The 24,434-nt window shown below is 70.3% G+C and overlaps 4 protein-coding genes across 9 annotated transcripts; 2 read left to right on the forward strand and 2 right to left on the reverse strand.

The window, feature by feature from the left end:
- Window positions 1-222: 222 nt before the first annotated feature.
- ATG9B (autophagy related 9B) lies at window positions 223-7,485 on the reverse strand. Of its 3 annotated transcripts, none has more exons than XM_061997487.1 (15): window positions 7,093-7,485; window positions 5,255-5,369; window positions 4,939-4,984; window positions 4,733-4,795; window positions 3,926-4,096; window positions 3,712-3,853; window positions 2,869-3,617; window positions 2,634-2,787; window positions 2,377-2,556; window positions 2,008-2,253; window positions 1,724-1,923; window positions 1,534-1,636; window positions 1,011-1,104; window positions 744-865; window positions 223-629 (listed from the first exon to the last, which is right to left on the reverse strand). In XM_061997487.1, exons 2-14 carry the CDS (start codon window positions 5,352-5,354, stop codon window positions 759-761), a joined length of 2,355 nt encoding a protein of 784 aa, XP_061853471.1. In that variant the 5' UTR covers window positions 5,355-5,369; window positions 7,093-7,485; the 3' UTR covers window positions 223-629; window positions 744-758. The 3 variants fall into 3 exon arrangements, with proteins under 3 accessions (XP_061853471.1, XP_061853470.1, XP_061853469.1); XM_061997486.1 differs by having other exon boundaries at window positions 729-865; XM_061997485.1 differs by having other exon boundaries at window positions 223-865.
- A 126-nt stretch (window positions 7,486-7,611) lies between these two features.
- ABCB8 (ATP binding cassette subfamily B member 8) lies at window positions 7,612-11,749 on the forward strand. Its single transcript, XM_061997488.1, has 16 exons — window positions 7,612-7,703; window positions 8,066-8,345; window positions 8,505-8,660; window positions 8,748-8,842; window positions 8,929-9,034; window positions 9,120-9,281; window positions 9,395-9,480; window positions 9,558-9,655; window positions 9,739-9,844; window positions 9,974-10,007; window positions 10,090-10,226; window positions 10,335-10,429; window positions 10,760-10,893; window positions 10,989-11,136; window positions 11,273-11,523; window positions 11,606-11,749. The coding sequence occupies exons 1-16, from the start codon at window positions 7,612-7,614 to the stop codon at window positions 11,684-11,686; spliced, it is 2,061 nt and encodes a 686-aa protein (XP_061853472.1). The 3' UTR covers window positions 11,687-11,749.
- Window positions 11,750-12,495: 746 nt separating this feature from the next.
- Window positions 12,496-20,680, forward strand: ASIC3 (acid sensing ion channel subunit 3). Its single transcript, XM_061997495.1, has 11 exons — window positions 12,496-13,056; window positions 16,674-16,824; window positions 16,904-17,031; window positions 17,699-17,849; window positions 17,941-17,997; window positions 18,755-18,908; window positions 19,313-19,404; window positions 19,495-19,574; window positions 19,688-19,759; window positions 19,922-19,974; window positions 20,457-20,680. The coding sequence occupies exons 1-11, from the start codon at window positions 12,499-12,501 to the stop codon at window positions 20,533-20,535; spliced, it is 1,575 nt and encodes a 524-aa protein (XP_061853479.1). The 5' UTR covers window positions 12,496-12,498; the 3' UTR covers window positions 20,536-20,680.
- Window positions 20,681-21,287: 607 nt separating this feature from the next.
- Window positions 21,288-23,891, reverse strand: CDK5 (cyclin dependent kinase 5). Of its 4 annotated transcripts, none has more exons than XM_061997497.1 (12): window positions 23,787-23,891; window positions 23,603-23,691; window positions 23,450-23,517; window positions 23,275-23,335; window positions 23,098-23,154; window positions 22,921-23,016; window positions 22,327-22,380; window positions 22,129-22,225; window positions 21,962-22,031; window positions 21,762-21,822; window positions 21,608-21,688; window positions 21,288-21,463 (listed from the first exon to the last, which is right to left on the reverse strand). In XM_061997497.1, the coding sequence occupies exons 1-12, from the start codon at window positions 23,821-23,823 to the stop codon at window positions 21,377-21,379; spliced, it is 858 nt and encodes a 285-aa protein (XP_061853481.1). In that variant the 5' UTR covers window positions 23,824-23,891; the 3' UTR covers window positions 21,288-21,376. The 4 variants fall into 4 exon arrangements, with proteins under 4 accessions (XP_061853481.1, XP_061853480.1, XP_061853482.1 ...); XM_061997496.1 differs by having other exon boundaries at window positions 22,306-22,380; XM_061997498.1 differs by lacking the exon at window positions 22,327-22,380.
- Between the last annotated feature and the right edge of the window lie 543 nt (window positions 23,892-24,434).

Here is a 24,434-nt window from a genome sequence, read left to right on the forward strand (position 1 = left end):
ACGTAGACATGGTGCCTGCAGCTCCAACCAGCATGGCTGCAGGCGAGTGGCACCATCCTGGCACCATTGCCGTCTGCCTGTAGCAGCGCACTCCAAAGTGTCATGGCCCTGCCTCTGGCATTGCTGCCCCCCGGTTTCCCCCCACGCAGCTCCCCACCACCCAGCATCGTCCTCAGCCCCCCACCCGCCCTGGGGCACAGTCACTGCAGGACACAGCCCTCTGTAAACCTTTATTTTCCACGGCAGCTCGGTGCAGCCGGTGCCCGGGACAAGGTGCTGTGATGGGCAGCAGCCCGCACAGGCAGCGAGAGCAGGGACAGCACCAGCCCCGGGAAGGAGCAGCCCAGGCATTCTCTGATCCCCCCATAAACATAGCACCTGGTGGGGCTGGCTGCCCCTGGTAGCCCCCTCGGCCCTGCAGCGCAGCGGGGTTCCCAGTGAGGCCGCCAGTGAGACCCCGCACCCGGGCAGGGGGCCCACACGGGCAGTAGCACCCCGCAGACCCCCCCATGCTCCAGCCCCCGGGCAGCAGTGAGCCCCCTGCTGCGCCCGCTCCCAGCCAGTGCCTCGTGGCAGCTCTCCCGCCACCATGCCCAGCCGCGCCAGGAGCTCTGGGCTCCCCCAGGACCCTGCGGAGGAAACGGGGCCATGAGCAGCTCTGGTGGGAAGCACCGATGCTGCCGAGCGTTGGCACCAGCGCCATTGTCCCAGCCACATCACCGACCCACCATGGCCTCACACACCGAAGCCAAGGTTGGCTAGCTCATTGTTATCTGCTCTTCCTCCTCCTCCTCCTCCTCTTCCTCGGCCCATCCGCCCAGCGGCATGTCGCGGTGCTGAGCCTGCGAGGCCCTGGCAGCCGAGCCTGCGGCATCACGGGAGTGGGGAGTCAGAGCTGCCCCAGGCCCGCAGCCCCTGCCCAGCAGCCCAGCCCTCAGCTGTCCCCTCTCTGGGGACAGTCCCATGAGGGCTCAGCACGTGTCCTCCGGGACCCCCAGCGCGGTGCTCACCTGCGGTCATGGGGCAGGGAGGTGCAGGTGCCCCCGTAGCCACCCACACTCCCATGGCCTGGGGCCCAGGGCCCTGCTGCTGCTGCTGGTGGAGCTGAAAGGGTGGGAGAGGTGTTAGAGACCTCCGTCATGACACTCAGAGCCCCTCATCATGCCAAGCCTCCTCCCCATGGGGCAGTGGGAAGTGGAGGGGGGCAGAACTGGGGACACGACTGCGGTGACAAGGGCTGCAGTGTTTCACCCACAACACCTGGTCTGGCAGCAGCCAGGGGGTCCCCAGGCAAGCCCAGGACGGGGGGGGGTGGGCACACAGCAGAGCTGGGGGCATAGGGCAAGAGCCTGGCATGGCACTGAGGAGGGGGTGAGGGACTGGGCAGCAGGGGTAGGGCCAGGAGAGATCTGGTGAGGTGCAGCCACCCCCAGTGATGCGCTGAGGCTGGGGGGTGGGCAGGGGAGCGATATCCAGGGGGTACCACGGGCTGGGGAGCAGGGGATTGCATGGGGAGGGGCTGGGGGGCCGTACCTCGTGCAGGTAGATGGCATGAAGGCTCATCTCAGCTGAGGCCACCTCGGAGAGCAGCGCGGAGCGGCTGAGGCTGCGGAGCCGCGACTCGCTCAGGAGCAGGCTGCGGGCAGAGCTGGTGAGCACCATGCCACAACACACCCGTCCCCTCCCCACCCTCCGCCCAGCCCCATCCCGCCCGCAGCAGGACCTCTCCTCGGGGAGCCGTGGGTCGCTGGGGCTGTCGGTGGGGCCCCGGGCTCGGCCGGGCAGGGGGGATGCCAGCGATGCCAGGATGCTGGCGGCGGCACTGGCGGTGCTGCAGGGCTGAGCGAAGCGCCGGTCCCGGGACACCAACCCGCTGGCCGAGAGGATGGGCCGGGCCAGGACACTGGCCAGCAAACCGTCCGGCTGTGGAGACACGATGTCAGGGCAGCCCAGGCCGGACGCCCACCGGACCACCCCCCACCAGCCCCCGGCGCTGGCCCTGCTCACCGGCACCGCCGAGTCGTCGGAGAGGAGCGAGGCGCCGAGCGGCCCCTCGGACAGGATGCGGGGGGCAGGCGGCGCGGCAGCAGCGTCCTGCTGCACCTTCTCCTTCAGCTGGCTGAGGAACAGCTCACTGGGCGGCGGCGGCTGCCAGCGCGGGTTAGTGATGGCAAAGTGCATCAGCGACAGCTCCGTCTTCCCGTTCTCCGCTTGCTGGTACACGGATGCCTCCGTCTGCCCGGCCGACAGCCACTGTGGGGCACGGGGGTGAGCGGGGATGCCCACACACCCAGGACCCTCCCAACCCCGGGACCTTCTCAACCCTGGGACCCTCCTACCTCTGGGATCCCCCCAATCCCCAGGACCTCCCGCTACCTGGGGATTGCCATGGTTGCGGACATCGAGCTGGGCGAAGGAGCAGATGTCGCCCACCCCCACCACCTCCACCGTGAAGTTGCGGAAGAAGTCGATGATGTCCAGGGCACGGGCAGGCAGGGCGAAGATGAGGATGAGGGGGGTGAGGATGGGGCTCAGCAGCTCCTCCAGGATGAAGACCTGTGGGTGACAATGGGGGTGTTAGGGGAGGGTCTGGGTTAGCGGGGGTGCCACTGCCCAGCCCTGCTGATGCTCACAGCCTTGTACTGGAAGAGCTGTGCCATCTCACTCCTTGTCTCTGACCGGCTGGCGTTGCCCTGCCAGTGGTCAGGCATGTAGTGGACATGGGCCAGGACGTGCTGCAGCAGCTGCTCCGGGCACCACACCGTGTGCTCGTCAGGGATGAAGGACCTGTGGGCAGGAGGGCAGATGTCTCACCTGCTTGGCCACCGCGCCGCCTGCTGCTGGCACGGCCCAGCCCCACGCACCCACCTGGCCACAGTGACCACCAGCCCCAGCAGCGTGATGGCCGTGAGGATATGCTGCACCGTCAGCACGTCCTCGTCATAGACAGTCAGGACGATGAGCACGGCCAGGATGGAGCCGGCAAAGAAGCCGAGGTTCTTGGCCAGCACGGTGAGCAGCGGGCTGGTGAAGGAGTTCATGTACTTGGTGGCCGGTTTGTAGCCACGGCTGAGCCGCGCCTGCAGCTCGTGGTTGAGCTCGTTGAAGTGGCGCAGGTAGTGGCGGCCATAGAGGGACCAGCGGCGGGCGCCCAGGCTGCCCGGCTCCCGTTTGATCACCTCAGCGTAGCTGAAGAAGGCGTAGAGCAGCTGCCAGACCAGCACGCAGGGGCAGAGCAGCAGGTTGGCCAGCCCCAGCAGCACCATGGCGCGTGCCAGCCGCCGTGCCAACTCCTGCCGCGCGCCCGCACGCTTGCACTGCGGCCGCAGGCTCCACTTGTTCTGGAACAGGGAGCCGGGGCCCCAGAAGAGGAGCAGCTCCAGGTTGTACTTGAGGCCCTGGGTGAGGAAGACGACGGGGCCCAGCAGCGGGAGGTGGAAGCGGACGGGCAGCAGTGACTTGTTGACCATGGCCACTGTGTAGTTCTTGAAGCGCAGGATGCGGTGGTAGATGTCCAGCTCCGTCAGCTCCCTCTTGTGCACACACATCTGCTGCCGGCGCTGCAGTGAGATCAGCCGCGCCTGCACCTCCTGCCAGCTGTAGTTGCACAGTCCCTCCTGCACCAAGGACACAACGATCAACGTCAGCACTGGCATGGTGCGGTGTGGCCGGCCCCGGCCCCGCCAGCCCCCTCCCGGCGTCCCTGCTCACCGAGGGGATGTTGAGGGCTTTGATGTAGAAGGTGCGGATCTCCCAGTAGCTCAGGAGGCTGCAGAGCACCTTCACCAGCCGGTACAGCCAGAAGGCAGCCGCCATCACCAGCAGGAAGATGAGCCAGCCGCTGGCACGGATCCTGACAGGGCACAGGCGTCAGGCGGGGTGGCCGTGGCGCTGGGACCCCTCCTCGCCCGGCCCCGCTCCTCACCTCTGGGCACACTGCGGGGCCGGTAGCACCGCATCCGGCAGCGTCACCTTCCCGCGGTCGGCAGCCGGGGCCCCGGCGTGGCTCTGGTTGACCGGACGGTTGGCAAAGAGCACGTCGTAGTCCACACAGCACAGCAGGAACGTGGTGAAGGTGACGACGAACAGGAACTGCCTGGGGGCAGCGGAGGATCAGTGTGAGCCTTTGTCCTGCAGCTGTGCGGCACGGCACAGCATAGCACTGCACAGCATGGCATGGCACTACAACTACTTTTGAGCTCCTCACTACATGCGAGACACTGAGGGGCTGCAGCGTGGCCAGAGCCGGGCAGCGGAGCTGGGGAAGGGGCTGGAGCACAGGGGTGCTGGGGAGGGGCTGAGGGAATGGGGGTGTTGAGCCTGGAGAAGAGGAGGCTGAGGGCAGACAGCAGCACTCTCTGACACGCCCTCACAGGAGGCTGTGGCTGGGGGGGGTCTGTCTGTGCTCTCAAGAGACAGGACAAGGGGAAAGGGGCTCAAGTCGCCCCAGGGGAGGCTGAGGCTGGAGCTGAGGCAGAACTGTTTCCCTGAGAGGGGTGTCAGCCCCTGTGCCAGGCTGCCCAGGGAGCTGGGGCAGTGCCCAGCCCTGGAGGGATCCCAAAGCCGTGGGGCTGAGGTGCTGAGGGCCATGGGGTAGTGGTGGCTGTGGCAGGGTGAGGGGAAGAGTTGGACTCCAGGAGCTTCAAGGGCTTTTGCAATCAAAATGCCTCTGTGATTGCAGGATTCTCTGTCAGGGCACGGCGGGGAGGTTGGGCGTCCTGCCAGCACTTACACCAGCTCAAAGATGTCGGAGAGCATCATGCAGGCAAAGCCGTTCTTCTGGTGGAAGTGGTAGATGTTGGGGTAGCGTTAAGGAGTCTGTGCCCGCAGTGATGGACCCTCCTGCCCCCCCGTCACCGGGGTCCCCCCGTCCCCCACCCCCACGGTGCCGGTTGCCAGCGGGGCTGGGCGGAAGCCAGGCAGGGGCCCTGCAAGGATATCTTGGTGAAGAAATTATCCAGGTTCTTGATGTGGTGCCAGGAGTCTGGTGAGGAGAGAAAAACAGCGGAACTGAGCCAGGGGCACGTCACGGTCCCCCCAGCCCTGTCATGCCCCCTGCCCTGGGCACCCGCCACGACCCGCCGGAGGGCTGTGGGGCAGCCGGTGCCCCCAGCCCACATGCTACAGGGCTGGGCACCCCCGGCAGGCTGCCTACCCTCCCTCCGCTGAGACCCCAGCCCAAGCCCTCAGCCCTCCCATTGGGACCCTCAGGGCAGCATCTGCCCCCTCCCCCGAGGCCCAGGTGTCCCCCCACCTTGCAGCCCCTCGGTGACATGCAGCAGCAGCTCCTCCTCGCCGGGGGGCGAGTCCTCCTCCACATCGTCCAGGCGTCGGTATTCGGCCTGTGCCGCCATGGCCCGCTGGGACGCCTACCGGGGATGCCCATTGGCACCAGCCACCGTGGCACAGGGCCCCAGAGGCAGGAGCACCCCGGGGCAGCCAGGGCTCGGCCGTGGGGCGCAGGGCTGCCGTGCCGCAGTGGGGCGAGCCAGGCTGAGCTGTCTGCCCCACGGCCCCGAGCCGGAAATGCCGGTGAGGCCACACAGCACCGCCCGCGTGCCCCAGATTCGGGCGGCCTGAGCTGGCGTCCCACACCGCAGCCACGGCCTGAGCTGGCATCCCACACCACGGCCACGGGCAGGGCCGTGCCACGCACGTCACCTGCGCCAGCCTGTCCCACTGGCTGGATCCCTGCCAGTGGACCCCAAACCCTCAGGACAGGAGCTCCCACTCCTTGGTGCAACACAGGACCCCAATTCTGGGGGGAAGTTTGGAACTCCCATCCTCCCTGGGGCAGTTTGGGACCCCCTACTTCCCCAGGGAAAGAGCAGTACCCCCAGCTCCTGGGGAACAACATGAGCCCTGGACTCTTGGGGCAGGATGGGACCCTGGGCCTCACTGGGTAAGACAGGATCCCAGTTCCCTTGGTGCTGCTTGGGACCCCCAGCACCTCGGGGCAGGATGGGAATCCAGACTCTCAGGGCAGGATGGGATCCTCTGCTTCATTGGATAGGATAAGACCCCAATTCCCTTGGGACAGGAGGGGACCCCCACTCCCCGGGGAAGGCAGCACCCCTGGCCCCGGGGGAGGAGGCGACCCCCGGGGCAGCACGGGAAGCCCCTCGCACGGGGCTGGATGGGACCATCCCCTTGTCCGGCCGCCGCCGCCCTCTCCTTACCGCCGCCGGCCGGTGCTCCCGCCGCCCGCCGCGCCCGCTGCCGCTGCCGCTGCCGGTGCCCGCGGGTGCCTCCGCCCCGCCCCGCCGCGGCACGAGCCGGGTCTGACTCACGGCCCGGGCCGGGGCCGCGGCGAGAGGGGCCCGGGGCGGTGATTCAGCAGGAGGGAGGAGGCGGCGGCAGAGACCGGGCACCGCCGTCCCCGCACTGACCCCCGGCCTTGTGCAACACCGCGGCGGGGACAGAGCCACCGCGTCCCCCGGGATCGGGTGTCCCGGGTGGTGACGCCGCCGTGGCCCTTCCCCCTCCTGCCCCGCACCGCCCGGCCAAAAATACCCGCGGGGCCGCGGCGACCGAAAATAGCCCCGGCGGCGTAAACAGCCCGGGGGGAGCGAGGGGACCCCGCGCCGGGACAGGGCGGCCCAGGACACCCCATCCCGTCCCAGCACGCTGGAGACCACGGCATGGCCCCGGGGGGACAAGAGCACCCGCGGGACGGAGCGGCCCCGCGCGCGTCACCCCCGGGGACCCCGCAAGGGACACGGGCACCTCGGCGGGCACATTGGCACCCGAGACGGGTGCACAGGCAGCCCTGCGGGGTCACACAGGCCCACCCGCGCCACGTGGGACTCGGGCACCCCGGTGCCCCCGTGGGAACTGCCGTGCCACGTGTGGACCCTTCCCTGTCCCCCGGCGCTCCCGTGTCCCCCGGCGGGGCCGGGTCACCTGTGGGGGTCCCAGGCTCGGAGTTCCCGCGGCGACTGGGCTTTGGGGCTCAGGAGTGGGATTGACCCCGCACCGAGGAGATCCCGGGCGCCGCAGCCGCTTCTGTCCCCCAGTGACCTCCAGTGCCCCCAGCCCCGGTGCTCAGTGTCCTGGCCCCGCCGCACCGTCCGCGTCCCCGGCCCGGCTCACCTCTCGGCTTGCCGCTGGCGCAGCCCCGGTGTCTCCGGTGCCTCCGTTGCCGGTGGCTCACCTGGTCCCGCACACGCTCCGGAACCGCGACCGCGTCCCGCCGCCGGCCATGGCCGCACCGGCACCGACGGGCGGGCGAGGGTCTCGGGGGGAGCCTCCGCCGTGCGGAGCGCGGGGAAGGCGGGCGCGGAGCGGGCTCCCGGGTCCCGGTGCAGGGTCGCGGGGTGGGCGAAGGAGTCCGGTGCAGGGCCCGCGTTCCCGGAGCGGGGCTGGCGGAGCAGCGAGGGCTCGGGCGCGCCCAGAGTACCGGAAGAAGCTCCGGGAGCGGCGAGGGACGAGGCTGCGAGGCCCAGGGGGCCGAGCGGCCGGTGCGGGTCGGGGCCGGCGCAGGGCCCGGGCCGCATTGCTGTGGCTCCGCCCGCCGCCCCGGTGCCGCCCCGGCGCCGCCCCTGACCGCTCCGGTGCCGCCCCGGCGCCGCCCCCGCCCGCCCCGGGGCTGGCCGGGCCCCGCGGGCCGCCATGCTGCCGCTGCTGCTGCGGGCGCCCGGCGCTCGGGCCGCGCTCCGCTCGGTCCCCGCTGCGCTGCGGCCGCCGTCGGCCCCGGGGCGCAGGTACCGGGGACACCGGGCTCGGCGGGGCCGGGGAAGCCGGGACTCGTCCCGTGGAGTGCGAGGGGGGCAGCGCGGGCTCCGGTGTCCCGGGGGTTCAGGGCTCCCGGGGGGCGGGCACGTCGGGGCAGCGGGGAGGGGATCGGGTGACGCGGTCCCAAAGGCTGGTGTGGGGGGAGCGGCGGGAGAGCGGAGGTGCCAATTCAGCAGAGGGGGGAGTGAGCAGCGCCGGGGGGAGACACGAGGGTGTCCCGTGCTCCAAGACAGCTCAGGGCAGCACGGGGAGGGTGGCCCGGTGGGAACAGCCCTTGCCGGGACCCCCCACGTCCCTGCAGCTGGCCCTTAGTTGAAGCACCTCTACGCAGTTTCAGGTATGGACGGGGGCACCTGGGCCTCACCAGCCCCCTGCCCCCCTGCCCCCGGCTGCCAGCCCGGCGCTGCCTGCTCCTGGCCGGCCCGACCGCGGGCTGCGTGGTGCTGGGCTTGCTGGGCACGGCCGCGCGCTGCCAGGAGGCTGCCGCCCCCGTCTCCCCCGTCCCGGTGTCCCCTGAGCCCACACAGCCCCGGCCGGAGCCCGCCTTCGACTGGCCGACATTCTGGACCTTCTTGCGGCCGCAGCTGCTGGCGCTCTCGGCAGCCGTGGTGGTGAGCGGGGGCGGGTGGGTGGCTGTGTCCCCCTTGTCCCACACCGTGTGACATCGTCCAACCCGGTGCCACAGCACTGATCCTCACTCTCGTGCTGGTGCCATGGCACTGACCCCCGCCGTGCCGGTGCTGTGGCACTGACCCCCGCCGTGCCCGCAGCTGGCGCTGGGCGCAGCCCTGCTGAACGTCCGCATCCCGGTGCTGCTGGGGCAGCTGGTGAACGTGGTGGCCGGCTGCGCCCGCGGCCGCGTCACTGCCTACCTGCAGGAGGCCCGGCGCCCGGCCCTGCGCCTGCTCACTGTCTATGGCTTGCAGGTGAGTGTCGGCCCCCCGAGCTGAGCAGGGGATGTTTGGGGGGGCCGTGAGCCCCCCACGTCCCTCCTGAGCCCCCATCCTCCGCAGGGGCTGCTGACGTTCGGCTACATCGCGCTGCTGGCGCGGGTGGGCGAGCGCGTCGCGGGCAGCATGCGCAAGGCGCTCTTCGTCTCCCTCCTCCGGTAAAACACCCTGCAGGGGGACGGGGACGGGGGCGCAGGGGGGACCCCATCCCTCCACCCTGGCCCACCACCGCTCCCCCCGGCAGGCAGGACGTGGCGTTCTTCGACGCCAGCCGTACGGGGCAGCTGGTGAACCGGCTGACGGCCGACATCCAGGAGTTCAAGTCCTCGTTCAAGCTGGCTGTGTCCCAGGTGAGGCCCGTGCCCGGCAGCGCCAGCCACCCCCCGGCCTGCCCCGAGCGCCAGTGCCCACCCGTGCCCTCCCCACCCCTGCCAGGGCCTGCGCAGTGGCACGCAGACGGTCGGCTGCTTCGTCTCGCTCTACCTGCTCTCGCCCAAGCTGACCGGGCTGCTGCTCGTGGCGCTGCCGGCGCTGGTGGCTGCCGGGGCCGTCATCGGCAGCGGCCTCCGCAGCCTGTCCCGCCAGGCACAGGAGCAGGTAACCCCCTGCTTTCCCCCTGACACCCTGCAAGGGACCCCCTGGGGGCTGCATCAGGGGGCGTCCTGCCACAGCCCTGCTCCCCATCCCTCTCCTGGTCCCTCCCGCCGCAGGTGGCCAAAGCCACGGTGGTGGCTGACGAGGTGCTGGGAAATGTCCGGACCGTGCGTGCCTTTGCCATGGAGGACCGGCAGGCGGGGTGAGGGGCGGCAGGAGGGGTTCTTGCGTGGTGGGGAGCAGGGGGGGCTGGGGAGTTAGCCCCATCCCTGCCCCCAGGCTGTACTGTGCCGAGGTGGACCGTGCCGGCTGGCTGAACGAGCGGCTGGGGCTCGGCATCGCCGCCTTCCAGGGGCTCTCCAACCTGGCACTCAATGGTGAGAGGATGCCGTGGGGCAGGATCTGGTGGAGCTCTGGGGCAGGACCCCCCTGGGTCTCACCTTCACCCTGTGCCCCACAGGCATCGTGCTGGGCACCATCTTTGTGGGCGGCTCACTGATGGCGGGGGACAAGCTCTCACCGGGAGACCTCATGTCCTTCCTGGTGGCCTCGCAGACAGTGCAAAGGTCAGGGCAGGGTCTGGCCTGGCAGCTTCCCTGGCACCACAGTGGGCCACAGCTTTCACGGCACCCCAGCGTGCTGCCACGGGCTTGGGCAGCAGCCCTGAACTCAGCTTCTCCCCTTACACACTGCAGGTCCCTGGCCAACATCTCCATCCTGCTAGGGCAGGTAGGTGGGGGGGCTGCCGCTGGCCCCTGGGCTGGGGGCCGGGGCTGGGGGGCTCGGGGTGCTCCTGCCACCGTCCCCACAGGTGGTGCGAGGTCTGAGCGCTGGCGCGCGCGTCTTTGAGCTGCTGATGCTGGAGCCCAGCGTGGGGCTGCGGGGAGGGGGCTCCATCCCCAGCCACTCCCTGCTGGGACACATCTGCTTCCACCATGTCTCCTTCAGGTGAGCCACCCCGGCTCCCCTCTATCTGAACCCCCCGGTTCCCCGAGCTGCCCCGTGGGCTCGAGGCTGGCACTGTGCTCCCACAGCCCCTCGCTCCTCTCCCCACAGTTATCCCACCCGGCCCAGCTACTTGGTCCTGCGGGACTTCACCCTCACTCTGCCCCCCTGCAAGACAGTGGCCATCGTGGGACCATCTGGAGGAGGTACTGGCCCAACCACAGCCCTCTGAGCCCCCCTAGCCCTCCCCACACCTCCAGGGTAACAGCCCCTGGAGCCTGCATGTCCCATCCAGGAGAGAAAGGAACCAGCCTGGCCACCCCAGGGATGCCAGCTAAAGCCCTCAATAATCCCATGGCATATCCTCCTGCACCCCAGTCCTCTGCCCAGTGAGCCTGGTGGGCACCAGGGACTGGGAACCAGCTTCTTCTGTGCCTCCCACCCACCCATGGGACTGGGGCTCACAGCTGGGGGCAGGGGGTTGTCCTGGGGTGGGCAGCCGGCGGTGCCATTGGGCTCAGGGCTCCCCTCCGCAGGGAAGTCAACGGTGGCAGCGCTGCTGGAGCGCTTCTATGAGCCCACGCAGGGAACCATCACCCTGGACGGCCACGACATCTCCTCCCTGGACCCCTCGTGGCTGCGGGGCCAGGTCATCGGCTTCATCAGCCAGGTATGGGGCTGCTGTGGGGCGAGGGGCTGCCTGGGGGCACCTCACCCCGGCACCAGACATGGGCTCGGTGCTGAGGGGGCCGGGCGCTGCCTCAGGAGCCGGTGCTCTTCGGAACAACCATCATGGAGAACATCCGCTTCGGGAAGCCAGGAGCCTCGGACGCCGAGGTGTTCGCCGCGGCACAGCTTGCCAACGCCGACAGCTTCATCCGCAGCTTCCCCCAGGGCTATGACACCGTGGTGGGTACGTGCCATGGGGCAGGGCGGGAGGAGGCCGGGCAGCCCATGGGGAGCGGGAGGGACGCGGCTGGGCACTGGCGTTCCCAGGGTCCCCGGGTGTGCCGTGGCGGCTCCGGCATGGCCGCGGTGCTCCGGCGCAGGTGAGCGCGGCGCGGCGCTCTCGGGGGGGCAGAAGCAGCGCATCGCCATCGCCCGCGCCCTGCTGAAGGACCCCGCCGTCCTCATCCTGGACGAGGCCACCAGCGCGCTGGACGCCCAGGCTGAGAAGGTGGTGCAGGAGGCCCTGGACCGCGCTGCCGCGGGCCGCACGGTGCTGGTCATCGCACACCGCCTCAGCACCATCCGCCACGCCGATCTCATCGTGGTGCTGGCGCAGGGCCGTGTGGCCGAGGTGAGGGGGCTGGTGGGGGGAAGCAGGCAGGAGCAGGCTGGGGGCAGAACCACATGGTGACACCGACTGTGCCGTCCCCCAGGCCGGGACCCACGAGGAGCTGCTGCGGCGGGGGGGGCTCTACGCCGAACTCATCCGCCGGCAGACCAAGGATGGATCCTGAGTGGGGGGCAGAGCGGGGAGGGGGCTGTTCCCACTCCTATTGCTCCCCAATAAACCAGGCATGGAAGGCATCTGGAGGGCTCTGCTGTGTGCTGGAGGTCTGGGGAGGTGGGGAGGGGGCCACGCTGACTCTGGCTTTGCAGCCCACAGGGAGAGCAGAGGGGTGTCGCTGAGGCGCCTGTGGTGTGGGGGACCCCTGCATCACCCATCCCCGCGGGGGCTCTCATCCCACCCCCCCATACCCCACTCTCCCGTCCCCACCGCTGCCCCGGGAAGGGCTCTGGGCCTGCAGCCGCCGGTGCGGGGTCTCAGCACTGCCCCGGGGGCTCCTGCAGCCCCCACCGGGGCTCAGCGGGGAGGGGTCCGTGCCCGGCAGGAGGCCAGAGGCGGGTGAGGGGCGGCCCTGCCCGGCTCCGTGCATCCCCCTTCCCGGGCTCGCGGGGGGCGGCAGCGGCGGGTGGAGCCACGGCGGGAGGGGCGGGGGCGGGGGGCGGCCGCAGAGCGGCAGCGGCTGCGCCGCGGCGGCGGCAGCGGAGCCGGGGCTGGGGCCGGAGTCGGGCTGGGACCGGGACCGGGACCAGGAGCGGGGCTGCGCCGGCCGGCGGCTCCGCGGCAGCGGCGGCGCAGGGAGGCGGAGCGGCCGGTCCTGCCCAGCCCGTCCGTGCCTCCGCTGCCCGTCCCTGCCCGTCCGTGCCTCCGCTGCCCGTCCCTGCCCGTCCCTGCCCGCCCGCAGCCCCTGAGCGCGGCGCGGCGATGGGCCGGGGACGGGCGGGGGGCTGAGGGCGGCGGGGAGCGCGGGGGCCCGGCGGCAGGATGAGGGCGGGGGGCTCGGAGGGCAGCGGGGAGGGCGAGGGGCTCTCCAGCCTGCGGGCCTTCGCCCACAGCTCCTCGCTGCACGGCATCAGCCACGTCTTCGCCTACGGGGCCGTGTCCCTGCGCCGCGTGCTGTGGGGAGCCTTCTTCTTGGGCTCGCTGGGGCTGCTGCTGCTGGTCTGCGCCGAGCGCGTCGCCTACTTCCTCACCTACCCCCACGTCACCAAGCTGGACGAGGTGGCCGCCCACAACCTCACCTTCCCGGCCATCACCATCTGCAACCTCAACGAGTTCCGCTTCTCCAAGATCACCCGCAACGACATGTACCACGTGGGCGAGCTGCTGGCGCTGCTCAACGACCGCTACGAGATCAGCAACCCGCAGCTGGCCGAGCCGCACGTCCTGGCAGCCCTGCGCGACAAGGCCAACTTCAAGAACTTCAAGGCGAAGCCCTTCAGCATGGCCGAGTTCTACAACCGCACGGGCCACGACCTGGCCGACATGCTGCTGCAGTGCTCCTTCCGCGGCACCAACTGCACCGCCCGCAACTTCACCGTGGTGAGTTGAGTGCCGGCCCCGTGACGCCGCGCCCGGCCGGAGGAGGGGGCTCTGCCGGGTCGGGGCAGCCCCGGGCACCGCGAGGGTGTCCCGCCGGGGCTGGGCGCCGGGGCTGCCGCGGCACTCAGGGGTGAGCTGAGCTCCTGACCCGCGGAGTCCCGCTGCCCAGGCGCTGAGGCAGGATGGCTGCCAGCTGTGGAGACCCCCACCCCCTGCTCGCTGCAGGAGTGCCAGGCGGCTGGGAACGGTGCCCGGGCTGGAGCCGTGCTGTGCCAGGGGCTCTTTGCCGGGCTGGGTGGCTCTGCCTGCCCACATGCACTGGCAGCTCTGGCCCCCAGCCCTGCTCCCCCTGTGCTGGCCCCAGGTGCTGCCTGGGCACCAGCAGCAGTTCCCCAGGCCGTGTTTGCACACAGGCTCCCATGCCTGTGGCTCCTCCGCGCAGATGGCCCCAAGCAAGGGTGGGGGTCCCCTGTGCCACAGCTGGCCTCCCACAGCCCATGGGTGCCCAGCCCCAGTGCTGCCCTTGCCAGCCCTCACCGCTCCAACCCAAGGAATCACACCATGGTGCCTCTGCTGCAGCAGCCGTGCCCCGGTGTTGTGCCAGCAGGGCTGCTCGGGTCTGAGCTGTGTCCCCCCGGGCTGCAGGCTCACCCCTGGTTGAAATGCAGGATGAGGGTAACTTCCCCTCGGCTGCTGTCTGCCCCTACCAGGGGCAGGTAGGGAAGGGATGGGCAGAGCTGGTGGTGTGAGGCAGGACAGGCACGTTCCTCGTGCTGCAGCAGCATGGCAGACCCGGCGTGCTGTGGGAGCTGGGCAGCCTGTGCCTGCCGTGCCCAGCTCTGCTCAGTCTGTGGGTTGAGACATGCTGCCACATGGTAATTGCTATTGGCTTAAGCCTCTTAGTGCCAGAGTTAATTTTCATCGGGAGCTCAGTCGGAAATGGCCCCGTTTGGCAGCTCCGTGTCCTTTGCCCGAGCAGCTGTACCGGGGCAGCGCTGTGGCAGCTCCCCATCGAGCGCTGGGAAGTGCAGTGACAGGGCAGGAGCAGGGTGGAGCGGGCAGCTGGCTGCAGCTGGAAAGCCAGCGCCTCTCCGGGCTCAGCTGCCAGGGCCTTGGCGTGCCACCGGCATGCGGGGCCTTTGCCAGCCCCAGGGGTACACGGGCACCCACCTCCGTTCCTGTGCTGAGGGTGTTGGAGGTTGAGCACGTGCCGTGCTGCTCCCGCTGCCCCCAGGCTCACCGGCAGTGCTGGGAGTGTCAGGCTCTGCCCACGTGTGCCACAACCAGCCCTGCTGCTGCCTTATCTCCGGTGGGCAGCGGGAAACTTCTGCCAGGGCAGCTGCAGCATCCCTGGCACACGTGGCTCCCGAGGAGCAGAGCTGCTACTGCAGCTCAGCCGGGCCCTGCCCTGCCACTGCCCCTGCTCTGCCGGCTAAAAATACCCAGCTCCTGGCCGGGCTCAGGTACAGAGCACCATCCCCTGCCCTGGGCCCCGGTGCTGAGCCGGCAGCTCCTGGCACCGTGTCCCGTCCGGCAGCGCTGGGCTGTGGTGCTGCCGGGGCAGAGCCCGGCTGTGTGTGGTGCCTTGGCACAGCCTTGGCCCTGGAGGGCCCGATGTCCCTGGGCATGTGCCGGGTGTCCAAAGCCAGGGTGATGTGGGGCCGGGGCTGTGCCCCTCGGTTGCCACCTCTGGGGCGAGCTGGGGTGGCAGGGACGGGCTTGCTGGGGGCCAGCACAGCCCCAGGGTGCGGGGACAGGAGGGACCTGTGTGCAGGGACAGGGGTCTGCAGGGACAGCGGGTCCCTGGCGGGCGGGGCTGGAGGGGCTGATGGTGGGTCACCCTGAGTGCAGGGACCCGAGATCTGGCACTGCTGGGGCTGTGCCCCCCCCCACACCTCCTCGTCCTTGTCCGTGTCCCCGTCCCCCTGCAGCCACCGGGCCTCAGCACATCCTTGTGCCGGGCAGCCGTTGCCATGGCAGCCGCCCCCCCTTTCCTCCTTGGGCAGCTCGTTGCCATGGCGACCGCTCCCCTCTTTGGGAGCAGCCCGTTGCCACAGCAGCGCCCCCCCCACAGTGGGGCAGGAGGTGGGGGGAGGGGGCACCACACCGAGGAAGGGGCACACCATAGCTGTGGGGGGGCCTGACCCTGTGGGGCACCCACAGCCCCCTTGGGACACCCCACCCCAGGGCCATGGGTCAGTGGTGGGACTGGGGGGCTGCAGCTCCCCCATCCCTCACCCTGTACCTGGGGCAGCCCCTCTGTGGGGTGGGGGGCCATGAGCCCCTGCCTCTGTGTCACAAAGAAGGCCAGGGGGACTGCAGGTTGGGGGTCTGGGAGGGGTTGCTCTGGATCTAGAGGGGCTTTGGCTGTGGCATAGGAAGTGCTACGTACCTGGTGGAGAAGGAGCTTGAGTGGTCTGGGGTCTATTCAGCTCAGAGCCATCCTGGGGTGTCTGGGGGCATGAGGGGCTCTGGGGCTACTGGCACAGTGCAGGCTTCTAGGTCCTGGTGGGGACAATGGCCTCTACTGCCATGGCTGATCCAAGCCCAGGTCCCTGCTGCCATCCTGGCTCGTGTCCTCGCTGCTCACATGTCCCCACGCAGCCCCACGTCCCCCCGGAGCTGCGCTGAAACCCAATCCCCCTGCAGAGCCGCGGCAGTGCCGGGTGGGATGGGATCGACTGCCACTAACACCGGGCACAGCCAGGATGGGCCACCACAGCCACTGAGGCCTTTGCCCAGTCCCACCTCTGCACAGGCTGGGTTGCAGCATTGTGCCCAGGGTGCTGGAAGCACGATGCTGGTGCTGGGCTGGCTCCTTGCCGGGTGCCTTTCTACCACGGGTCTGAGGCCTGTCCTCACCTTCCCCCCACCATCACCTGCAGCTCCAGCAGCATCTGGTGCCCCCGGCCCCTGCAGGGAGCTGCTCTGGTGGGGTGGGCACTGGACAGCCCCAAACCTCGCCTGCTTCTTCACCAGTGAGAGCTACAACCTGGGCGCCTGCTGCCGGGCACCCCTTACACCAGCTGCTGCTGCATCCGCGGCTGGGACTGCGGCCCCAGAACTTCACTGCTGTGAGTGCCGGTGCCACCACCACGGCCACGGCCAGCTCTGCCCCAGGCAGGACCCTCAGCAGCCTCATCCCCTGGCTCTGCCCCAGGCAGGACCCTCAGCAGCCTCATCCCCTGGCTCTGCCTCGGGCAGGACCCCAAGGCTGAGCAGGTTTTGGGGCTGTGGGGCTGTGCAGACTGTGGGGGCACAGGGTATACAGTCCCTGAGGCCACGACGGGTGTTGGCTATGGGGTGGTCCGCTCTGGGACGATGGTGGGGCCCCTTCCCCCCTGCATTGTCCCCCAGCCCCGGGCACTCCGGTGAAGCTCCTCTTGGCCACCCTGTGCTGCACAGGGCCCTGGGGAGATGTGGGGAGACAAGGAGTGAGGGGGGCTGTGGGGCTGCAACTGCAGTGCAGACATGGGGGGGCGATGGCCTGAGCACCCAGGGGTGGGGGTCCCGCCTCCCACCTGGCCGGGGCCGGTGCAGCGGATGGGGGGGTCTCACAGGGCCAAGGACACGGTGCTGGAGAAGGGACGGCTGAGGGTCCTGCCCTGTCCCCGCAGATCTTCACCCGGCTCGGCAAGTGCTACACCTTCAACTCTGGGGGGCCGGGCCGGGAGGTGCTGACCACGCTGCAGGGCGGCGCGGGGAACGGCCTGGAGCTGATGCTCAACGTGCAGCAAGAGGAATACCTGCCCGTCTGGGGGGACACGGGTGAGGGAGGGACACGGGTGCGGGCGTCGCCGCCACCCAGCCACCGCCCCGCGCCCCGACACCCTCCCTGCCCTGGCAGATGAGACCTCGTACGAGGCGGGGGTGAAGGTGCAGATCCACAGCCAGGACGAGCCCCCCTTCATCGACCAGCTGGGCTTCGGCGTGGCGCCCGGCTTCCAGACCTTCGTCTCCTGCCAGCAGCAGCGGGTATCCGGCGCGCGGAGGGGGGCTGCGGGGGCACAGCCCCCCCCCAACCCCCGGGCTCGGGCAGCCCCGGCACGGCCCCGGCCACGGCCCATCCCCGGGGGAACGTCCCGTGCCGAGCCGTCCGGGAGCCCCGCGGCACGGCGTGGGGACGGCTCGGTGCCGCCGCGGGCGCGGGCTGCAGGCAGCGACCCCCCCGCCCGTCCCCGCCGGCCCCCCGCGGAACAGATGGGCGGCAGGGGCGGCTCCGGCGCGCGCAGACACGCACCTAAATTTAGGTGTCGCGAGTGGGTGTCTCCATGTGCGGCGGCGCGGGGCGGCCGCGGGGGCCCTGCCGAGCTGTGCCCTTCGCCTGCCAAGCCGTGGCCAGGCCTCCGGGTGCTGCCTACAGTGGGGAGCTTCCAGGGGGGAGGGGATCGGCCGTGCTGACCCCACGTCGCGTAAACCCCCCCAGCTGCCCTCGCCCGGCCCCGGCTCCCGTCCTCGTGCCACAGGAGGGGCAGGGTTGGGAGTGGGGGGTCTGCAAGGCAGTGTGTCCCCCCTGCACACACACGAGCTGCGTGAGATGAGCTCTGCCTGAGGGATGGGGCACCGTGGCGGGGTAGGGAGGTGGGTAACATGGGCCGGGGCCACGGGGGACGCGGTGTTTTCCTTAGCCGGCGGCCGGCAGCTGGTGTACCTGCCCCCGCCCTGGGGGGACTGCAAGGCCACCCCCATCGAGTCCGACTTCTTCACCAACTACAGCATCACCGCCTGCCGCCTGGACTGCGAGACGCGCTACCTGGCCGAGAACTGCAACTGCCGCATGGTGCACATGCCGGGTGAGCCGGGGCTGGGGCCGGGGGGCAGCCGCCGCGGGGCCGGGGCCAGGGGGAGACCCTCCTGCCCCTGCGATTGTCGCCTGCCCCGCAGGCAACGCCAACGTCTGCACCCCGGAGCAGTACAAGGAGTGTGCCGACCCCGCGCTGGGTACGTACTAGTGGCATCCTGCCACGGCCCCAGACACCCCCAGCCTTGTCACACAGCCATAGAATCATAGAAGTATCAAATCAAAAGCCCTTGAAGCTGCTGGAGTCCCAGCCCTCCCCTCATCCTGCCACAGCCACCACTAACCCACAGCCCTCAGCACCTCCAGGGCTTTGGGATCCCTCCAGGGCTGGGCACTGCCCCAGCTCCCTGGGCAGCCTGGCACAGGGGCTGACACCCCTCTCAGGGAAACAGTTCTGCCTCAGCTCGAATCTCAACCTCCCCTGGGGCAACCTGAGCCTGTTTCCTCTTGTCCTGTCGTTCGTTACTGGAGAGAAGAGTCTGAACCCTTCCTGTCCACAGCCTCCTGCCAGGGAGTTGCAGAGAGTTCTCCTGTCTCCCCTCAGCCTCCTCCAAGTTAAATAACTCCAGCTCCCTCAGCCACTCCTCATCAGACTTGATTGCCTCCCAGACATTCTCCCCCTCCTCCACCGTCCCTTAGGCTCATCACTCTGCACATGGCACCAGAGTCCCTGTGCCCTCACTGGGGGGGTGTCCCTGCTGTCCTTGCCTGCTCCCACCCCAGACACACAGTTCCAGGCTTCACCTCCATCTGCCACCAGCTGCTCCTGTGCACACTTGCCCTGTACCACCAGCATCTGCCACTACTTGCACTTTGGCTGAGGCCTGGGCTCCATCCTGGGGTCCCAGCCACATGGCCCCGGTGGTCCCCATCCCTCCCCCCCCCCCCCCCCCCCAGACTTCCTGGTGAAGAAGGACAGTGAGTACTGCTCCTGCCGCACACCCTGCGCCATGGTGCGCTACGGCAAAGAGCTTTCCATGGTGAAGATCCCCAGCAAAGCCTCTGCCAGGTACCTGGCCAAGAAATTCAACAAGACGGAGCAGTACATCGCGTGAGTGCCACCGCTGCCCCACAGCCCCATACGGCACGGCATGGTGTGACTGCACAGCATCCCCCAGCACGGCACCGTGTGGCATGGCATGGCATGGCATGGTGTGACTGCACACCATCCCCTAGCACACATGAACTGGGACAGCACAGCACTGCCTCTCCTGCACAAACCTGCCCCAGCACAGGGAAAACCACAAGGCACAGCACAGCATGGCACGGCACAGTATGGGATGGCACAGCATGGTACAGCACTGTGTGGTACAGCCCAGCATGGTACATCCTCATGTCACGCCAGCACAGGGCAGCCCCCTGCACCCCACCCCCCCCGGCGTGGCACAGACCCCCGGGGCTGGGGATACCACCCGACGGCATGTCTGTCTGTCCCGGCCCCATCTGCCCCCCCAGTGACAACGTGCTGGTCCTGGATATCTTCTTCGAGGCGCTCAACTACGAGATGATCGAGCAGAAGAAGGCGTACGAGGTGGCGGGGCTGCTGGGTGAGGGGCTGAGGGTCCGGCGGGATCTGAGGGGGACCCGGGGGGGGGGTCTGGGGGGGCAGCCCCCTCTAACGCTGCCTTCCTGCCCAGGTGACATCGGGGGGCAGATGGGGCTCTTCATCGGTGCCAGCCTCCTCACCATCCTGGAGATTTTTGACTACCTGTACGAGGTGAGCAGCGCTCACCTGCCCCTCCCGGCCCCCTCCGGCATCCCCCAGCCCCCCGCAATGCCCACAGCCAGGGGGAGTCCCTGCGGCCGGGGGTTCTGACCCGTCTACCCCAGGTTTTCCGGGACAAACTCCTCAACCTCTACAAGGAGAAGAAGCGGAACCCGCGGAGCGAGAGCAGCACCCTGGTAACCGCCCCTTGGCCCGCAGTCCCCCCTCCCCTGGCGCAGCCGGCAAGGGGGGCCTCGCATCTCATCCCACTCATCTCCCGCTCGGCCTCGTCCCGCCCGGGACCGGCACCATCTCCCGCTCGGACCCCGTGTGCTCATGCGCTGCGCCCGTCCGTCCAGGAGCACCCAGCCGTCCCGGGCAGCCCCGCTGCCCCGCTCCCTCCGGGGCCCAGGTAGAGATCCCGGGGGGGCCTGGCCGGGGCGAGGAGGACGCGACCACCCCCCTCTCCCCCGGGCAGGGCCACCTCGTTCCCCCACGGGTGGGGCGCGAGGGTCCGCACTTCCCCCCCTCCCTCCATCCCAGGCTTTTCTGGCATCATCCCCGCAGCCGCTGCGAAGGGGCCGCTCCCCCCGCCGGCTCCGCTCCCATCCTCATACATCGCTCCCCGGCGCCGCGTTATCCCCCGGGACCCTTCCCCCTCAGCCTCCCGCCTACCCCGGGGCCGGGGGAGGGGGCGGCCGCTCGGGGAGGGGGCGGCCGGGGGTCGCAGCCTCGCTCCGCTGCGGCTGGAGCAGCCCGAGGGGCGCGCGGGGCGGGGGCACGGGGCAGAGCCCCCCGGCTCGGGCAGCGCGGCCGAATCTGGGGTGGGAAGGGGGGGTGTCAGCGGCTGCCCGGAGCCTCCGTCCGCCCCCAACCCCCCCGCCCCGTCCGCAGAGCGCCCGTGCCCCCCTGCGCCGCCACCCGGACAGCCTCAGCTTCGCCCCGAACCTGCTACCTCGTCACCCGGCTGTGAGCGCCTGCGAGGAGTTCGCCTGCTGAGGGGCAGCCCCGGCCGGCACGGGGGGGCCGCTGGCAGCTCCCCGGGCGCCCCCGCCCCGCCCCGCCGGGACCCGGCTCCCCCCCGAGGGGGTGGCGGGGGGCTGGGGGCGGCGGGACCCCCCCCGGCCCCTCTCCCGCGCCCCTGCATGCGCTGCTTGCGCCCGCACCCCCCCGCCCCCGCTGCGCTGTACGTGCGAGGTCGCTCTCTGCGCACCCCCCCCCCAATTAAACTGCTGCCCCCGGCCCCGGCTCCGGCGCTGTGGAGGGGGAGGTCGGCGAGGGGGGGCGGGCCGAGGAAGGAGGAGGCAGGCGCTGGGGAGGGGGAAGCGCTTTATGGAGGTAACAAACAGGCACGTTCACCCACGTCCAGCAGCACGGTAGAAAAGAAACGGGGCGTCCCTCCCCCGCCCCCGGGATCCCCTCTCCTGCAAGGAAGGGGCCGGGGGGGAGCAGGGAGAGGAGGGTGGGGGGGTCCCACCATACTGACGTCCCCATGCCTGGTCCCAAGAGGTCCTGTCCTTCTGGCAGCACCATGGTCCCGGGGGGATCCGTGTGCCCCCCACCAGTGCCGGCAGCTGCCCCGGGGCTGCAGGGGCCGGGGGGGTCGTGCCAGGACCCCGCAGCCAGGGCAGGACCAGGGTGGCGTTGGGTTAAAATCCTAATAAATACCTGGGGCAGGGAAAAGAGGTCCTGGGGTGCTGGCACCTTGCTGCTCACCCGGCGTCAACCCCTGCTGCCAGGGGGGCTGTCCCCTCCCCAGTGCTGCCGTGAGCGTGCTGGGAGACGGGGGTCTGCCCCCCCTGTGCTGGAGGGGCCTAGGGAGGGCAGAAGTCCGTGAAGTAGGGGTGCTGCAGGGCCTCCTCCGCTGATATCCGCTGCACAGGGTTGCACTTCAGCAAGTTCTGGGGACGAGAGAGGCAGTGGGGAGGCTGAGGGGCATGAGCCACGGGCCCTCCCACCCCACAGACCCCCAGGCAGGGCGTGGGGCTGCGAGGGGAGAGGGTGCCCACGCAGGGGGCTGGGCAGGGGGGGCACAGAGCGCTCACCTGCAGCAGGTCCCGGCCCGTCGCGTTCAGCTTGGGCACCACATTGACCAGGGAGGTGGTGGCAGGGTACATGGGGTAGGGCTGGGGGCACAGAGGTGAGCTCCAGCCCCCCATCTGCCCTCCTCCGGCCCCCCCATGCCCCCCTCCCTCTCACCTTGTAGTCTGGCAGCTTGGCCATGGCCGGCCACTGCTCCTCCGTGGGGGTTCCCAGCAGCGTGGGGACAGCAGTCAAGGGCCACTGCTGCAGCCAGCATGGGGGGCACCCGGCACACAGCCCCCTCCCACTCCCCTGCCCAGGGATGGGGGGAGCGGCCCCCTGCCCCCTGCAGCCAGCCCCTGACAGCAGAAGGATATCGGAAGATCCTTTTCAGCTGGTCATCCACGTCGTTGCCCGGGAACAGGGGCCGTCCCGCGTTAGCCAGCTCTGGGGAGAGCAGGGATGAGCCCCCTCTGCCGGCAGCCCCCGGTCCTGGCAGCCCCCTGTGCTGGCAGCCCCTGTGTCAGCAGCCCCACGGCACTACCTGCGAAGATGCATCCAGCTGACCACATGTCGATGGACGTGGAGTAGAGTTTGGCACCGAAGAGGACGTCAGGGGGCCGGTACCAGAGCGTGACGACCTGTGTGGGGGGACAGGGGGGACGCAGCCTTAGCGGGGGTTATGGCTGAGCCCCTGCTGGGAGAAGTGCCCCCAGCTCACCTCTGCTGAGTAACAGCGCACCGGGATGCCGAAGGCCCGGGCCAGGCCGAAGTCAGCCAGCTTGAGCTCCCCATTCTGCAGGGAACCAGAGAACCACAGAAGCATTTGGGTTGGAAAAGCCTTTGAAGCCCCTGCGGTCCCAGCCCTGCCCTCACCCTGCCACAGCCACCACTAACCCCTGGCCCTCAGCACCTCAGCCCCACGGCTTTGGGATCCCTCCAGGGCTGGGCACTCCCCCAGCTCCCTGGGCAGCCTGGCACAGGGGTGACACCCCTCTCAGGGAAACAGTTCTGCCTCAGCTCCAACCTCACCCTCCCCTGGGGCAACTTGAACCCCTTTCCTTTCATCCTGTCATTCACTACTGCAGAGAAAGGATTGACCCCACTTTGCTACCACCTCCTCCTCCTCCTCCAACCTCCAGGGAAAGGACAGAATGCAGGGGACTCCCCATCCTGCTGCTGCCCCACACCCTGGGCCCTTCACCCTTCTCTGTTCCCCAGGAAGAGGAGGGAAGACAGAGCCAGGCGCTGGGGACTGACGGCTGCCACTGTCCCAGTGTGACTCCCCCCAGGCTCGCCAGGGACACTCCCACTGACCCATGGCCCAAGCCCTCACCCTGTTGATGAGCAGGTTCTGGGGCTTGAGGTCGCGGTGCAGGACATTGCGGCTGTGGCAGAAGGCCAGGCCCTTCAGCAGCTGGTACATGAAGGACTGCGGGAGACAGTGGGGACCCGGGTGGGACACATCAGGCGCCTGCTGGGTCCCTGCGGCTCTCACAGTCCCCACACACACCTTCACAATCTCCGGGTCCAGGTCACCGTTGCAGCTATCAAAGTACTTCTTCAGGTCCTGGCAGTGAGGGAGAGAGGTGGGAGGGAGCGTCAGGCAGAGGTAGGGGCTGGGCATGGTGATGCCGGGCACGGTGATGCCGGGCACGGTGATGCCGGGCGCGTTGCCCCTGGCACCCACCTGGTCGCAGAACTCAAAGACCAGCGTCAGCTTCTTGTCGCTGTGCAGCACGTCGTGGAGCCTGCGGGGGGCAGGGGAGGACGCTGAGGCCCCGCCGAGCCCACGGGGTGCCAGCGGCCCCGGATGGGGGGCTGCAGCGCCCACCCCCGCCCCCAGCGCCCCCGTCCGTCCTTGCCTGACGATGTTCTTGTGCTTCAGCTCCTTCAGCAGGCAGATCTCTCGCAGCGCCGAGCTGGGCACCCCCTACGACACAGCGGGCGGCTCGGGGAGAGTGTCTGGGGGGCAGCCGGCAGCGGCACTGACCCCCGGCCCCCCCCCGGCTCCGCACCTCGTCGTCATCGTCCAGCCGCACCCGCTTCAGCGCCACGATCTCGTGCGTCTCCCGGTTCTTGGCCTTGAACACGGTCCCGTAGGTACCTGCGGGCAGAGCCCCGGCTCACGCACCGCGCCCCGGCCCCGGCCCCGGCCCCGGCCCCGGCCCCGGCCCCAGCGTGGCCCAGGCCCCGCCGCACCTTCCCCGATCTTCTCCAGCTTCTCATATTTCTGCATCGCGCCGCGATCCGCTGCGGCCCCGGCCCCGCTCCCGGCCCGGCCCGGCCCCGCCGCACCTCCCGGCAGCCCCTGCGCGGCTGGGTCAGGCCCCGCCGCACCTCCCGGCAGCCCCTGCGCGGCCCGGCCCCGCCGCACCTCCCGGCAGCCCCCGCGCGGCCCTGCCCCGCCGCACCTCCCGGCAGCCCCTGCGCGGCTGGGTCAGGCCCCGCCGCACCTCCCGGCAGCCCCTGCACGGCCCGGCCCCGCCCCACCTCCCGGCAGCCCCTGCACGGCCCGGCCCTGCCGCACCTCCCGGCAGCCCCTGCGCGGCCCGGCCCCGCCCCACCTCCCGGCAGCCCCTGCGCGGCTGGGTCAGGCCCCGCCGCACCTCCCGGCAGCCCCTGCGCGGCTGGGTCAGGCCCCGCCGCACCTCCCGGCAGCCCCTGCGCGGCTGGGTCAGGCCCCGCCGCACCTCCCGGCAGCCCCTGCGCGGCTGGGTCAGGCCCCGCCGCACCTCCCGGCAGCCCCTGCACGGCCCGGCCCCGCCGCACCTCCCGGCAGCCCCTGCGCGGCTGGGTCAGGCCCCGCCGCACCTCCCGGCAGCCCCCGCGCTGGGCAGCCCCGCCCAT

This window comes from Colius striatus, chromosome 5 (assembly GCF_028858725.1).
Source record: "Colius striatus isolate bColStr4 chromosome 5, bColStr4.1.hap1, whole genome shotgun sequence".
Classification (NCBI taxonomy): domain Eukaryota; kingdom Metazoa; phylum Chordata; class Aves; order Coliiformes; family Coliidae; genus Colius; species Colius striatus.